The sequence below is a fragment of the Engystomops pustulosus genome, chromosome 4, assembly GCF_040894005.1.
Source record: "Engystomops pustulosus chromosome 4, aEngPut4.maternal, whole genome shotgun sequence".
In the NCBI taxonomy this organism is placed as follows: Eukaryota; Metazoa; Chordata; class Amphibia; order Anura; family Leptodactylidae; genus Engystomops; species Engystomops pustulosus.
The window spans coordinates 206,375,279-206,392,518 of record NC_092414.1 but is presented as its reverse complement, the minus strand read 5'-3'; the positions used below and the strand labels follow the sequence as shown (position 1 = coordinate 206,392,518).

The window sequence follows — 17,240 nt, the reverse complement described above, 5'->3', positions numbered from 1 at the left end:
CTCTATGTAAAGTCTGTAGTAGGCTTATGGATGAAGGGTCAGTTTACTGCACAGAGCTAAGAGCAAAGCAGTGTTACACCCACTCACCCCTCACTGTCTGCAGCCGCACTGTGTACAATTAGTGTCTCATATATACAAGTTCAACTAGGAGTCATTGGAGCTAATAACCCCGGGCAGTCAGTCACTATCAGTCACTATGGAGTGAGAACAACAAAGAAAAAGTTTCTACTTGTCCAGCTCATAGCGCACTGTCAGGATAAATACTGCCCCCTGCAGGAGATAACATGCACTACAGCCCGCCAGCTAACTAATAATAAGGACAAAGGAAAACTATGTATATGTATAGCATATATGTATATATGTATATGTAAAGCAGACGGGATAAAGTGACACATGGGATGTTGATCCATATGGGATTGGGACACCTAACTTTCAGAGTAGAGGAAGAGGGATAAAAGATGTGCCAGAAAGGCCTCTAACCACCCCTACTTTATAATTTTCCTCCATGTCCCCTCTGCTTGTCCGCCTACAGTAAAATAAACACATATACTCACCTTTCCCCATAACAGCTCCTCTTCTCCTGCTGTGTGTAGCACTGAAGCCTGCGGGCAGGAGGACATCATCACATGGCGTCTGCTACACACAGCAGAGGCACAGTGATGGTGCCGGGAGCTGCCCGCTCTACTACACACAGCGGAGGCACAGTAATAGTGCAGGGAGCTGCTGGCTCTACTACACAAAGCAGAGGTACAGTGATGGTGCAGGGAGCTGCCAGCTCTACTACACACAGAGGAGGCACAGTAATAGTGCAGGGAGCTGCTGGCTCTACTACACAAAGCAGAGGTACAGTGATGGTGCAGGAAGCTGCCAGCTCTACTACAAATAACAGAGGCACAGTGATGGTGCAGGGAGCTGCCGGCTCTACTACAAATAACAGAGGCACAGTGAAGGCGCAGGGAGCTGCTGGCTCTACTACATACAGCGGAGGCACAGTGATGGCGCAGGGAGCTGCTGGCTCTACTACACAAAGCAGAGGTACAGTGATGGTGCAGGGAGCTGCCGGCTCTACTACAAATAACAGAGGCACAGTGATGGCGCAGGGAGCTGCCGGCTCTGCTACACACAGCAGAGGCACAGTGATGGTGCAGGGAGCTGCCCGCTCTACTACAAATAGCAGAGGTACAGTAATAGTGCAGGGAGCTGCTGGCTCTACTACACACAGCGGAGGCACAGTAATAGTGCAGGGAGCTGCTGGCTCTACTACACAAAGCAGAGGTACAGTGATGGCGCAGGGAGCTGCTGGCTCTACTACACACAGCAGAGGCACAGTAATAGTGCAGGGAGCTGCTGGCTCTACTACACACAGCAGAGGTACAGTGATGGTGCAGGGAGCTGCCGGCTCTACTACAAATAACAGAGGCACAGTGATGGCGCAGGGAGCTGCCGGCTCTACTACAAATAGCAGAGGTACAGTAATAGTGAAGGGAGCTGCTGGCTCTACTACACACAGCAGAGGCACAGTGATGGCGCAAGGAGCTGCCGGCTCTACTACAAATTGCAGAAGCACAGTGATGGCGCACGGAGCTGCTGGCTCTACTACACACAGCAGAGGCACTGTGATGGCGCAGGGAACTGCTGGCTCTACTACACACAGCAGAGGCACAGTGATGGCGCAGGGAACTGCTGGCTCTACTACACACAGCAGAGGCACTGTGATGGCGCAGGGAGCTGCTGGCTCTACTACACACAGCAGAGGCACTGTGATGGCGCAGGGAGCTGCTGGCTCTACTACACACAGCAGAGGCACTGTGATGGCGCAGGGAGCTGCTGGCTCTACTACACACAGCAGAGGCACTGTGATGGCGCAGGGAGCTGCTGGCTCTACTACACACAGCAGAGGCACTGTAATGGCGCAGGGAGCTGCTGGCTCTACTACACACAGCAGAGGCACAGTGATGGCGCAGGGAGCTGCTGGCTCTACTACACACAGCAGAGGCACAGTGATGGCGCAGGGAGCTGCTGGCTCTACTACACACAGCAGAGGCACTGTGATGGCGCAGGGAGCTGCTGGCTCTACTACACACAGCAGAGGCACGGTGATGGCGCAGGGAGCTGCTGCCTCTACTACACACAGCAGAGGCACTGTGATGGCGCAGGGAGCTGCTGGCTCTACTACACACAGCAGAGGTACGGTGATGGTGCAGGGAGCTGCCGGCTCTACTACACACAGCAGAGGCACGGTGATGGTGCAGGGAGCTGCCGGCTCTACTACACACAGCAGAGGCACGGTGATGGCGCAGGGAGCTGCTGGCTCTACTACACACAGCAGAGGCACAGTAATAGTGCAGGGAGCTGCTGGCTCTACTACACACAGCAGAGGTACGGTGATGGTGCAGGGAGCTGCCGGCTCTACTACACACAGCAGAGGCACGGTGATGGTGCAGGGAGCTGCCGGCTCTACTACACACAGCAGAGGCACGGTGATGGCGCAGGGAGCTGCTGGCTCTACTACACACAGCAGAGGCACAGTAATAGTGCAGGGAGCTGCTGGCTCTACTACACACAGCAGAGGTACAGTGATGGTGCAGGGAGCTGCCGGCTCTACTACACACAGCAGAGGCACGGTGATGGTGCAGGGAGCTGCCGGCTCTACTACACACAGCAGAGGCACGGTGATGGCGCAGGGAGCTGCTGGCTCTACTACACACAGCAGAGGCACAGTAATAGTGCAGGGAGCTGCTGGCTCTACTACACACAGCAGAGGTACGGTGATGGTGCAGGGAGCTGCCGGCTCTACTACACACAGCAGAGGCACGGTGATGGTGCAGGGAGCTGCCGGCTCTACTACACACAGCAGAGGCACGGTGATGGCGCAGGGAGCTGCTGGCTCTACTACACACAGCAGAGGCACAGTAATAGTGCAGGGAGCTGCTGGCTCTACTACACACAGCAGAGGTACGGTGATGGTGCAGGGAGCTGCTGCCTCTACTACACACAGCAGAGGCACAGTAATAGTGCAGGGAGCTGCTGGCTCTACTACACACAGCAGAGGTACAGTGATGGTGCAGGGAGCTGCCGGCTCTACTACAAATAACAGAGGCACAGTGATGGCGCAGGGAGCTGCTGGCTCTACTACACACAGCAGAGGTACAGTGATGGTGCAGGGAGCTGCCGGCTCTACTACAAATAACAGAGGCACAGTGATGGCGCAGGGAGCTGCTGGCTCTACTACACACAGCAGAGGCACAGTGATGGTGCATGAAGCTGCCGGCTCTACTACAAATAGCAGAGGCACAATGATGGTTTGGGGAGCTGCCGGGTCTGCTGCACACAGCAAAGGCACAGTGATGGCGCAGGCACATGTCCCGGCACATACCTCCAGGGGCCTTCCTCTAGATTAATCAAGCAGGACGACATATTGGTCTTTCTTTAGACTAATGTACGATGAGGGGCCATGCGTCCTGCTCTGTTAACTAGGGAAGATTTAGGGGTGCCATAAATTAAAATACTGTTGTTGGTGGGGGGGGGGGGGGGACTCTGGTTGTAATACACCCACATCAGCCTTGCTCTAAGGTGCTTAAACACCTGTACAGTATAGACCTACAAGGTTCTTATACCTTACGTAGGGGACACCCCACTACACGTAGTTTGGAAGGGTCACACTGAAAGAGGATGGGAGTTAAACTTTGCTGCTCACAAGTTTATTAAGCAAGTGGCTCCATCTAGTGGAACATTACATTAGGTGCCATGGGCCTAGAATAGAAACTGCCCCATCTAGTGGCAGAAGACAAGAACCTCACTTGTGTCTTGAGCTTTATATATTATTACCCTGCATTTTCTGTCTTTCCACATACAGGGATCATACAGCACATGTACATTGACTGCTCACCTTCATGGGGGAAGAGCCCCAAGCATGTTTGTACGCACAAAATGAGTAAGCTGACTTAATCAGGTGGCCTACTCAGAAAACTGACATTGTTTGAATAAAATGTTATACAATGTATCAATTCCCGTTTCCAAGATCTCTGCTTGCTGTCATTCTATAAAAAGCTTCCCTTTACTTGACAGAACTCTGAAGCTGGTCGTGTGATTTAACAAGCCTTGCCCCTGTGTGACATCACATGACCAGGGAGTAAGTAACAGCTTCCTACAAAATAACAGCAAGTGGAGATCTTGAATTAGGGGCAGCTTAGTGGGTTCAGTGGTTATCATTACAGCCTTGCAGCACTGGGGACCTGGGTTCAAGTCCCAGGGTCATCTGAAAAGTGTGTGTTCTTTCAGTGTTTGCGTGGGTTTCCTCTGGGTCCTCTGGTTTCCTCCTACACTCCAGAACATACCTAGTAGGTTAATTAGATTGTGAGCCCCATTGGGGACAGGGACTGATTCAGCAACCTCTGCAGTGCTGTGTATTGTGTGCACTATATAAAGGAATTATTAAAAATGTGTGATTCAATAAGTATGGTAGAAAAAGTTAAAACAAAATCAATTTTATTGGACAACCCCTTTAAAATTGGATTTTGCATTTTGAGCGTACAAATACCGCTAGGCTGCATTCACAAGTTCTGGTTGGATTGAGTTTCTAAAGACAAACCAATTAGAACAGGGAAGGGCTTGGCTGATGGCATATGTGATCTGTAACACTAAAAAAAAAAAAAAAAAAAAAAGACCCTGTGAATGCAGCCTTTCATTATTAAGGGCATATAACCCCTTTGCGCCCAAGGATGTACTATTACGTCCTGGCGCTGCGAGGGATGTATTGAGAAAACTCACAGGCTGAGCTCTACACAAGTGGTGTATAGGTAGTGTAATACAGCAGACACTCGCCTGTTACTGCTGCAGTCAGGTCTGCCACTGATCATGGCAGTTAACCTGTTAAGTGCTGCAGTCAAACCTAACTGCAGCACTTACCTTCGATGGGTGCCACCATATTGTATGGCTGAACATAGCCCCCCATGATGTCAGCAGAGGGTGGTGATCAGCCTACAGTCTCAGACATGTAGACTTGCCATGTGTATGACTTTTACACATTAGAATTTTGGGACACAAATATACCCCAATCAAAAATTAAAATATTAACCCAAAAGAATTAAATGGGGTCATTTAGAGTGAAAGGTGTCACAGAGCACACAATGCAACAATGCAAGTTTTTTTTGTGGACTTTACTGCACTTGGAATTTTTCCAGACTTCCAGTACATTGCATGGAATATGAAAGGACAGCACTAAAAAGTACTATTTGTCCAGCTGATAAGCCCTCACCCCTCAAAAAAAAAAAATATATATATATATATATATATATATATATATATATATATATATATATATATATATAATATACTGTAGTACACTGGCGAGAGGAGCAGGGGATGAGCGCAGCTCACCCCCACCCCTCCATAGGAATACACAGCACCATATTTTGTAGAAAGGTAGGACATGTCCTACGAAATGGTACTGCACTGTGTGGCGCCGTGAGGCCATAGAAGTGTATGGGGACTGAAGAAGCGATACATAATGTTGATTTGTACCATTTCATTAGACTATAAATTTGTTGAAAGTGGTAAACCCCTATTAGGGTGCAGTCACATGGCATAAATGCAGATGTCCTCTTTGCTGCTGTACTGCATTTATGCCACATGTGAACATACCCCAGGTACTGCAAGGATATGAAATTGTAAATTACAATAAATTTTTTAAAGAGTGCCAGGATTCCATATTTTCCACAATTGTAATTTTATAGCCAGGGTAGACCTGGGTGTGGAAGAGCAAAATGTTTGTCTTTTTACATTACTCTAAGGCTACATTCACAGCTGCTAGGGGCATGCATACGTTGCCCATAGTTAGGCAATGGGCGCAAAGCACCATAGCAGGGAGAAAGATAGGACATGTCCCATCCTTCCCCCAGAATATGGCCCCATGTGCCACACATTGCCATGGAGAAGTACAGGGGTGAGTCCTCACCCCTTCCTCTCCCAAACTCCAACACGTGCCTGCCAAGCTCTGCACAGCTGCCGCATGTTTGTGAATATAGCCTTACAAGGGACACTGACATGTGATCACTGGATCTCTTATAATAGACAGCACCATGTATGCTTTGTATTATACAGTCAGCTACACCTCTGGCATAGCCAGTCATGTTTGATGGTCTGTATCGGTAATGGTCTAGTTTTAGTTAGGTGCTATCTAGTACAGTGGTGGGGCAGTATATTATGTGGTCTGTCCTTTGTTTGATCTATGGATCTTGTCATTAGTACTGCACCATGCAGTTGAGCAGTGACAAGTCACACAGACCACAGTTTGTTGTGCATCCTTGCTGTACAGGTGTCAATTTTGGTCACCTCCCATGATTTCCCACAGTAAATATTTCTATGTAGGAGCCAGCAGTAACTAGTAACTTTTTATTTAAGAACAATACTAAGTGCTGTAGTTTCCCTGGCGAGGAGGGTGGAGGTGGCAGCAGACAGGTCAGTACCACAGGTCAGTGCACATGAGGATCCCTCCAGCCGTAGGGTACTTCACAGTGTGGAGTCAGGACTGGCTCAGTGCTCTTTGGAGAAATATTCCTTGCTGTCCTTCACATTGGGTTTGATGGTGCGGCTGCCGGGCTTCCATCCTGCAGGACACACTACAGGGAGAGACAAGAAGTCAGGCAGATTGTACTGGGTGATGAACATCAGTGTTCAAGTGCAGTCATCTAGATTAATATCAGGCAGACATATGAGCGTTCAGTCAGAAATAGAGACTGTTTTAGATGTGTAGGATGGAACACCACAGGAAAGAATGTAAGAACACCACAGTAGTCACATGAAGGCTGAGACTTCTACATGTCCACCATGAAGTTATAAAACCAGTGCACACATCTTCCATTATCACTTATAATATTCTACAGAGGCAACAAAAGCAGATCACATCTTACCTTCTCCGTGTTGGTCAGTGAACTGGAATGCTTGCACCAGTCTCATCACCTCATCTACAGAGCGGCCAACTGGGAGATCATTGATGGTAATCTGACGGAGGATGCCCTTGCTGTCTATGATGAACAGACCCCTATGGGACAGAATCTGGTCAGTCTCTGCAGCCATGGAGTAGGATTTATCTATGTGACATCATCTTACCTGTATGCTACTCCATCCTCCTCCTTGAGGACACCATAGTCCCTGGAGATTGTGTGCTTCAGGTCTGACAACAGGGGGATGTTCATAGATCCCAAACCTCCGTCCTTGCGAGGAACATTAGTCCTGAGGAGAAAGTTATTGCAGGTTAAACATCAGCAATCCCAAGCATCCTCCACCACCATGTGGATGTGCCTTAACCACTTAGGTGCTGCAGACAGAATCTACCACAGCATCAGTTACAACCAACATAATCTGTTTTATCATGTTATTGCTGTGACACAAAATTACAAAAGCAATGGAGTAAACTGAGCAGCGGCACAAGAGGCAGTAATGTACACAGATCAAATATCAAAGACCATTCCAATGATCCATCTGCTGGTGACAAAGTATTTTGTTACAACACTACGGCTCAGACTGGTGCATAATTTAGTGTGAGGCATGAGACCGTCAAGACCATTGTCATTCACTAGATCAGTGGTGGCGAACCTATGGCACAGGTGCCAGAGGTGGCACTCAAAGCCCTCTGTGGGCACTCAGGCCTTCACCCCAGCACAGATTTTCCATACTGGACTCAAAACCTCCTCCTGCAGTCCCTGGCCACCAAGGATGTGCTGGGATCTGTGCCATTTTAAAGATACACATCCTTAGCTGTCTGGGACTACAGGAGGAGCAAGGAGGTGCAGACAAGGCTGTGTTCCTGTTCAGAGGCCCCTGGAGGGAAGCTGCAATCTTCTCTTTCTTTCAACTGTATTGTGTCCTCCGGGTGCCTATACAATTAGAAGCTGTGACAAAACAGTTAACGACCTGTTACTGCTTAAATTGTAGGCACTTTGCATTTAAATAAGTTGGTTTGGTTGTAGTTTGGGCACTGTCTCTAAAAGGTTCACCATCACTGCACTAGATTATCCTGGAAGCTGCGGCCTCTGCCCAGTGCAACATAGCAGCAGCTGCAGCCTCCAGATAAGACATTGCTCTCTGAGGAGCCGTTACTTTAAGATATCCATTGTATTTACAGGGAGGAGACGAACAGAACTGTACAGATAAGAAAAGATGCTGCCCACGATAAACACCTCCACACCCCTCTGCAGTTTACACCATCCTTTGAGTACATTAACCTCCAATGCCAGGAGTCGCCAGTGTGAGCCGGTCATAGTAGTGACAAAGGCATCAGCTACTGAGAAATTTGGCAAGGGAATCTGAAACCCATTATATAAAGTAGATAGGTCTGTGTATAACCCATATAAGTGTGGGTGCCTGACATCTTGGACTAGAAACCTATACAGAACCTACAGTGTCCATAAACAAAAAAAATCAGATTGTGATATAGCAGCCATACTGAAAAAGTGCTAAGAGCCCCAAATATGAGAATCCAAGAAAGCTGACAGATTGGTACAAGAAGCCTGACGTGACCTGAAGTGTTCACCCTACGGTTACCCAGTGTTCTAGTACAGCTTACACTACCAGACAATATGCACCGAGGATCTCACCATGCCAGGTGGGTGAAGTGAGAGTCTACAGATGCTCCGATGACTTCACATCCGATCTTGCGGAACTCGTCTGCGTGCTCGCTGAAGGCGATGATCTCGGTCGGGCAGACAAAGGTGAAGTCCAGGGGGTAGAAGAACAGCACAACATATTTACCTGCAAAGAACACATGTACAATATCATGCACACCTGTCTCCAACATGTACTGTACACTACACCCAGAAGTACATGCCCCTGTTACAGTGCTGGGGATGGGATTCCTTGCATCGCAGTAAAATGAGTCCCTACTTGCCAGCAGAACATGAAAGGAGGGACTCCTTGTATTATCAACATTATACCTGGAGACACATCCCCAGCACTGTAACATCTGCACCCCAGGGTTTAGTCAGGTGGTTAGTGTGGATTAGCAATTAATGATGTGGTTTGGTCTCTAGATGAATCTACACTACACTGTGCACCACAATCTGCATCAAATGAATAAAAGAAAACTACAAATCACTTGCTTACATTCCAAATACTTGGGACTTTCTCAAAGGCCTGGATGAGGCATTTGATATTCCCTACAGCAATGATGAGACCCTCAATCTCCTTACTGAGATCATAAAACGTGGAGGGGGTTAAATAAAAGTAAATTCAAGTATTCAGATTGGGATATGACACCTATGAGTCACCCCCAACAACATTGGTGGAATCCAGAAGGATACATTGTCACATAAATAGGAGACGACCCCATATTGGATCAAGCATACAGAGTGCTGCAAACACCCAATTCCCTGGGGACTCCGGTGATGCACCCCTTACTGGATATTATAGATCTTAGAAAAGTGCTATAAACAGACATAACAGTCTATAAGGGGGTTGTATGAAGTTATAAACTCCATACCCATCCGCAGAAAATCACCTCAAACTTCTGATACCAAGTATCCTGCTACTAGAACCTGATGAATATGAGAACCTGGGTCGCAAGTCTCACTACAGTATTAAAAATGCTTAAATCCCTCTACAAGTGCACATAGGACCTTAAGAGGTCCTTAAACTCCAATACATAGCCACTTTAGGAGCCCACACCACTCACCCCTGTAGTCAGACAGTTTAATCTCCTTGAATTCGCCATTCACCACGGCGGTGGCCTGGAAATCCGGAGCCGCCTTCCCAATGTGAGCGTTTCCAGCAGCCATGATGTCTGCAAGGGGAAAATAAAAATAGGTTAAACAAGAGTAAAGACAAATATTAAATGAGAAACTTATTTAAAAGTTAAACAAAAAAATGACACTCATTATATAATATGATAAAACCCCCTATAGCAGGAAGTCATGCAGTGAAAGTCACACGAGTGACCCCTATAGGCAGAGGTCACATATATAAGGAATATTCCAGCACATCAGCCTCCGGTATAGAGTACAATACACACAGCACTTACATCCCTCTTCCGTGTCTCAGCACACACAGAGCGGGCCCTTCTCAGACTGACCCTTATACATCCTTGGATCGTACCACTGAGTACGAAGGGGAGAGCGATCCTTTGCTGATCCTTGTCACTAAAGATGGCGCCTTGTATTGTATTTCTAATAGGAGAATAGCGAGGTGATAGCATCTTCGCCATAGCGCGGTATGAGGTAGTGTAAGTGGAGGCAAACGCGGAGAATGCTCCCCCCGTTAATAGTCTCGTCCACACCTGCCGCCTTCTCCTCACAGCATCTTCTGTGAGCGGTCACGTGGTGCGGCGCTGTATACCGTGCAGTGTGCCCTGTGTCGTATATATACTCCCAATCTTCTTCTTCTTCTTTTTTTTTTTATAACTTTTACAAATAAAATAAAAAAACATATTTATATATTTTTTTTATATTTGGTTTCATTTTGGCTACAAAACGTACAAATAAATAATATATTTCCCCCTATATAAATATAGTGTTGTTTGTGTGCACGTTGACCCCCTAATAATGTGTTCCCATGGCCGGAGGTTTATTAATATTTATTCTTATTCTTTTGTTTATTTTGTGTACATTTCTCTGACATGGGGGAATTTATCTTACGGTGGTGTATTATAAACCACCTCGCCAAATAATTCAGGTGGTCGTGTTCCAGGAATTGGAATTATTTCAGGCCTTGTACACCAGAAAACTGTCACACTTTTTGTGATAAATCTTTCCTCATATATCACAGTCCTGCTGCTACTAAAATACGATGACTCTCTCCTGGGACAACACCTGAGGCCCAGTTCCCATCTGCGTTTTTTGCTTCCATTATGGAGTTTGTTTTTTGTAGAAAATGGATTGTAATTGAAAGGGATTTCTGGACGGATCTTACATTAATAGCAAAGTATTCTTTTTTTCATGGATACCTTTAGCAGATTCATGTTAAAAACTACAAATCTTGCTTTCTGTTTAGTTTCTGTTTTTCATTATTTTTTTAGGCATCTGTTAGGTTTTTTTAAAATTCCTCTGCTTTGGTCACTAGACGTCGCCTCGAAACTCAGGAATGTAAAATCTAAGCGCGGTCAGGATAAGGGCTCATTCAGATGGCCGTGTGCTCGCCTCGCCTGCTCTTCATCCCTTCTCCCTCCATAGGAAGATAAGCGGCTGATTCAGATTTATCAAGCAGTCAAGTCAGAATATTTCTAGTTGCCCAAGGCAGCCAATCACAGCTCAGCTTTCATTTTATCAGTGCTCATGAATATTTTAAAGGGGAGCTGTGATTGGTTTCCATGGGCAACTAGAAATATTCTGACTTTCAGACAGCTTGATAAATCTGCCCCAATAATTTGGTGACAAACTATTACCACATCACGACCGGGAGCCATACAGGTCTATGGGGTGATAGGGTCTGTGATCTGTTCACTAATCATGCAACCAGATCACTACCATTACAACGGCCGTGTGAATGAGCCTAAAAAAAATACAAAAAAAACAGAGGGATCCATAGAAAATTATGTAAAAATTATGACAGAATCGGTCCAATCGCATATCTGTTTCCAGGGAAAAGCATGCGGTCGGTAATCAAGCCCAGGGGTCATGCATTTAAATAATACAAGACACGGGGGTCTGGTTTCCCTGGAAACATATATGTGATCGGGCCTCGGCTCGTCCCCCCCAGGCTCTAGCATTGCGTTATGAATGCAGCATTAGCGGAAGGTGTGACCTTAGGCCCCTTTCACACATGCGTTTTTCACGCGCGTGCTCTGCGTCTGCTTGTGATGTGCAGAACTTGCAGTGCGCTCCGACCCATTGTAATCAATGGGGCACATTTACTTACCCGGTGCTGTCGTGATCCCCGATCCGGACGGTCCAACGAAGATTAAGTCCAGCGCGATTCACGTTGCTAGTGCGCCTGATATCCTGCATGTGTCGCTTCCCCGCTGAGATCCGGCGGAGTTCACCTTCTTCCCGGTGCTTGTAAGTGCGTGTCTTGTGACACAATTTCCGATGTTAAATCCTGCGCGTTGTCCGAATCCATTGAATCGTCCGACGTCCTGCCGCCTGATTTGTGTCGCGTGAAAGCCAGCGGCGATGCGCCAAAATCCGATCGTGTGCGCCAATAACCCCTATTAAATGCGGCGCTACTTGGAAATCGTTGCGAAACCTGATGAAAATGCGCTCCGCGGACCCTTAGTAAATGAGCCCCAATGAGTTTTATCAGATTTTTTTTTCACGCACACACGTGCGTTTTTTAACCCCTTAAGGACCAGGCCCTTTTTCGTTTTTGCGTTTTTATTTTTCACTCCCCACCTTCAAAAATCTATAACTTTTTTATTTTTCCGTATACAGAGCTATGTGATGGCTTATTTTCTGCATAACAAATTGCACTTCATAGTGATGGTATTAAATATTCCATGCCGTGTACTGGGAAGCGGGAAAAAAATTCTAAATGCAGTGAAAATGATGGAAAAACACATTTGCGCCATTTCTTGTGGGCTTGGTTTTTACAGCTTTCACTGTGCGCCCCAAATGACAGGTCTATTTCATTCATTGGGTCAATACGATCAAGTGGATAACAAATTTGTATAGGTTTTATAATGTTTTCATACATTTACAAAAATTAAAACCTCCTGTACAGAAAAAAAATTCTTCATTTTGCCGTGTTCTTGCGCTAATAACTTTTTCATACTTTGGTGTATGGAGCTGTGAGTGGTGTCATTTTTCGCGACTTCTGATGACGTTTTCAATGCTTCTATTTTTAGGACTGTGCGACCTTTTGATCACTTTTTATAGAATTTTTTCTATTTTTCAAAATGGCAAAAAAATGCCATTTGCGACTTCGGGCGCTATTTTCCGCTACGGGGTTAAACGCAGTGAAAAACGGTTATTATATTTTGATAGATCGGGCATTTTCGGACGCGGCGATACCTAATGTGTTTATGATTTTTACGGTTTATTTATATTTATATCAGTTCTAGGGAAAGGGGGGTGATTTGAATTTTTATGTTTTTTTAATATAATTTTTTTTTTTTTACTTTTTTTTATTTATTTTTTTAACTATTTTTCAGACTCCCTAGGGTACTTTAACCCTAGGTTGTCTGATTGATCCTACCATATACTGCCTTACTACAGTATGGCAGTATATGGGGATTTTGCATACCATCTATAACAATGTGCAGATCGCACATTGTAATAGATAGCCTCGATCATGACAGCCTCGGATCTTTGTGTGATCCCAGGCTGTCATGGCAACAGATCGCCGCTCCCCGGTGACGTCACGGGGAGTGACGATCGGAGCCAAGATGGCGGCGCCCACGCGCCGCCGGCTCTTTAATGCCACCGGCAGCTTTGCCGGCGGCGAACAAAGGGTTAACACCCGCGATCGGTGCAAGCACCGATCGCGGGTGTTAGCGACGGGCGTTTGCTTCATTATGAAGCAAATGCCCGGTGAGTATGAAGAGGGCTCAGCCCGTGAGCCCTCTTCATACTCCCCCATGCGCAGTAAGACGTAAGGGTACGTCTTATTGCGCTATGGGGTTAAAGCACGTTTAGATCCCAGCATACGCTACTTTTGCAAGTAAAAAATGCACCATACAAGTCTATGGTGATGCATCAAAAACGCATCGCACTCTGAGACACATGAAAGTCCAATGCAAGTGCAATGCGATTTTTCACTGATCACTTGCCATAGAAAAGATAGAGCTCAGTCCTGAGTCCTTATCACCCGCGTTATCTGCGTGTGAGACACTGAACAAACTCTGACTAAAACTGATTGAACTCTGATGAAAAATGTCAGTTTTTCACTGACCAAACCCTGATTGCAGGGTTGGGGGCCCCCATTGAATGTAGTCCAGACAGGGAACAGCAATCACTATATATCACTCCCCAGAAATAACTATATACAGCGCCCAGTAGGCAGACGAAGGCAGCGTGCCGAAACGCGCTTCGGGGTACTTGTGCATCCTGGTGGCTACGTGCATCCTGGTACCTAGATAAATATTTACACTGTTATTTATACAGTCATTCATCATATCAGATTTAATCAACATGTCTGTGTTGTGTGTTGTATCACAGTCTTCCCATAGGCCCAGGAGGCAGAGTATATGCCACTGTGTACTGACATCCCCATGTCACTATGCCACCTCAATGTTTTATGTAACCTGTCCAGCATTAGTTGCTATCCCCCCAAAAAAAATGTTTGTTTCATACCCTTGATTGTGTATGTTTTTATGGCAATTGATTAATAAAACTTTTTTGCTACATGCTTTTTCAACAATACAGTTTCTGTGTATATCTGGTGTTTGTGTTTTGAGTAGGGTTAGCGCCCAGTATTCACTATATACAACTCCCAGACATCACTATATACAGCAGCTCCCCCAGCAATCACTATATACAGCTCCCCCAGCAATCACTATATACAGCTCCCCCAGCAATCACTATATACAGCTCCCCCAGCAATCACTATATATAGCTCCCCCAGCAATCACTATATACAGCTCCCCCTGCAATCACTATATACAGCTCCCCCAGCAATCACTATATACAGCTCCCCCAGCAATCACTATATACAGCTCCCCCAGCAATCACTATATACAGCTCCCCCAGCAATCACTATATACAGCTCCCCCAGCAATCACTATATACACCTCCCCCAGCAATCACTATATACACCTCCCCCAGCAATCACTGTGCAACACCCTCGCCGATGCAATGGCGAGGTAGTGCTTGCGAATACGTCCCACCTGTAGGTAACACCACATTGCACTACATGGTCCTTATAGGATCAAAGGGGAAATTGCAGTGGTTAATCCTGCCTGGCAAGGCAGATGTTAATATGTGATGTAATTATGTCCACCAATGTCTGTGTTACATCCTGTCTTTGTGCACTGAGAGGTAATTGGAGGAGCAGCCACCACCTGACCAAAGGGAGGTAATAAAACCCCCTAGCCAAGAATGTTCTGGAGGATTCCAGTATGAGTTCTTAGAGAGAAATCTCTCTCAGGAGAGAGACCGGTCCTAGTCAGGCCCTCTGGGTCTGCAGGACATAAGCAGAGAGTAGTTAGCTGAGCAGCAGCTCAGAGACTCTAGCATACCAGACCAGTGCAGGGAGAGCCTAGCCCCTGCCTGAAGTGGAAGCTAAGACTAGAGGTAGTGTAGTGAGGAAAAGGGGTATCATTCCTACCTTCAAGGGTGATACCTGAAGAGATCCAGGACCGAGCTGAAGCCTCCTCTAAGGACACAGCTGCCTCCCAGCCTGCTCTTACATCCAGGCTGGTGAAATACATCCTGTGGCTCCCTCCAAATACCTCTCCAGTACTCCACCTGTTAAAGACACGTTTTCTGCAGTTCCTGCCGGTTGCAATAAACGAACTGTAAGTTGTTTTCTTCAACCTCTGTCTCCGTCTGGTCCCTGCTACTACAACTACCCTCATCACCGGCACCCTGTCCATCACCCAGAGACTCACACTCGGGACATTAAGGGGTTGCCCCAGGGAGATCCGCTATAGCAGCCTCTCCCTCATCATTTCTTGCCAACACCACCCTGCTGGAGACCTGCCAGGCTGTAGGACAGCCCTCCGGTTCCCCCGTACCAAGCACCGTGACAATAGCGTGCTTAGGCCGCAACCGCCAGCCACTCCGGTACCGCGGGTCCCGGCTGTCACCAGGCCTCACTTCAAAGGCTAGGCCCCGGTGGGGGATGTTGCAAGTGGCGTCACGAACAGGATATAGACTTCTGTGCCTTATTACGGCATTAAAGACTTTCCTTTATTAAAAGACTGTGCTGCCTAACCCTGCTGCCATCCGGGTTTAGGCCTAAGGACTTGTACGTTTCTGGAATGAACTGTGTTATACTGCTGCCACGTGCGGTCGAGCGCCGCTCCCGCACTCCAGAGGTTAATCCTGGCAAGAACTGTACCAGCTCTGCTACATCCGGCGCTGCCGCGCCCGAAGATTTTTCCCTCAGAAACTGTGGCGCAGCAAATAATTCCAGCCCGCCAAAACCTTCACTGGCGGGAAACCCAGATGACGCATCAAGCTCCACCCACGCGCGAAGCGCGCGAACCCCGCCTCCTGTGGCGCAGGAAAAATTAGAGCCCGCCACAGCTCTTGGCGGGAAGGACTCGGACTCCTCCCACTGGCTCGAGGCGGACTTCCTGCCCTGCCTCAGGGAAGCGCCAGAACTGGAGTGGACTTTGGACAGAGAGGACAACGCCATGTGGGGTCCTCCGCCTTTCCCTCCTGTGGAGCGTCCGGAGTTTTACGAGGTCCTAGAGACTATGGTGGTGGTCTCTGCGCAGCCCGTCCGAAGACCCTCCGCTGGACATCGGCTGCACCGAGGATTGACTCGGGCCTTCGTCACCAGGACATGCTACCAAACGGTGACGCAGTACCAAATCCCACCCGGGCGGTTCCTCGTCCCTATCCCGGCTACCATCCCGGTACCGCGGGTCCACGTGGAGGCGCCACGTGGGGAGGCCCCGACTCCTGCTGAGCCAACGCCTGGGCCTAGGGTGGCCGCTCCACCTGCTCCGAGGCCTACTACTCCTGCTGCGCGGCCTGCTAGCCCCGCTGTAGTGGCTCCTGACCCTCCGGTGGTTCCTGCTCCTGTTCCGGCACCAACCTGTCGTCCAAGGAGATCCGAGCCTGAACCGGAGCCACGAGCCCCAGCACCGAAACCTCCGCAGCCTCAAGGCCGAGGTGAGGCCGCCCGCCGGCGACTCCGAGACGCTGTCTCGGACCAGCGACGCCGAGAAAAGGAGGCCCAGCGGTACATGGCCGGCCGATCTACAGCTGGAGCTTGGGTCGAGAAGAATCGCACCACCGGCATGGTCCGGTTCTTTGACAAGCGGAAGGGCTATGGCTTCGCCACCCAGGACTACACCGGACGGGAAGTATTTATACCCCGCCGGTCTGTCAAGAGGCCTGATCTGCCAGAGAGCCTGCACAACCTGAAGCCGGGAGAGTGTATCGAGTTCTCCCTGCAGGAAGGACCTCGAGGACCCTGGGCGGCTGGAGTGATCCGGATCCCCGACTCCGACGAGGACCGTTACTTCTCGCAGGATGACTGGTATGAGGACGACGAGTGGCCGGAGTCTCCGAACACTTCTTCTTCCTCGGCTGCAAGTCCCCGGGCGGTGACCCACGTGAATGCCCCATCCACAGTAATTGTGAGTACGGGTCCCATTGCCATCCATGGGCCGGGCATGATACAGGGCGCCACCCCCACCG

At 48.1% G+C, this 17,240-nt stretch overlaps 1 protein-coding gene across 2 annotated transcripts in view; it reads right to left on the bottom strand.

Moving 5' to 3' along the window:
- Positions 1-6,379: 6,379 nt before the first annotated feature.
- PRDX2 (peroxiredoxin 2) overlaps positions 6,380-17,240 on the bottom strand; it is a 176,868-nt gene continuing 166,007 nt past the window's right edge. The window contains exons 1-6 of one of the 2 annotated variants that reach the window (XM_072149661.1): positions 10,016-10,168; positions 9,671-9,778; positions 8,598-8,751; positions 7,111-7,233; positions 6,912-7,042; positions 6,380-6,620 (exon numbers count right to left, since the gene is read on the bottom strand). In XM_072149661.1, coding sequence (XP_072005762.1) covers positions 6,535-6,620; positions 6,912-7,042; positions 7,111-7,233; positions 8,598-8,751; positions 9,671-9,773 — 597 coding nt within the window. In that variant the 5' untranslated portion in view covers positions 9,774-9,778; positions 10,016-10,168 and the 3' untranslated portion in view covers positions 6,380-6,534. Of the gene's footprint in view, positions 6,621-6,911; positions 7,043-7,110; positions 7,234-8,597; positions 8,752-9,670; positions 9,779-10,015; positions 10,169-17,240 lie in introns of those variants that run through there. The other variant, XM_072149662.1, reaches the window with a different exon arrangement.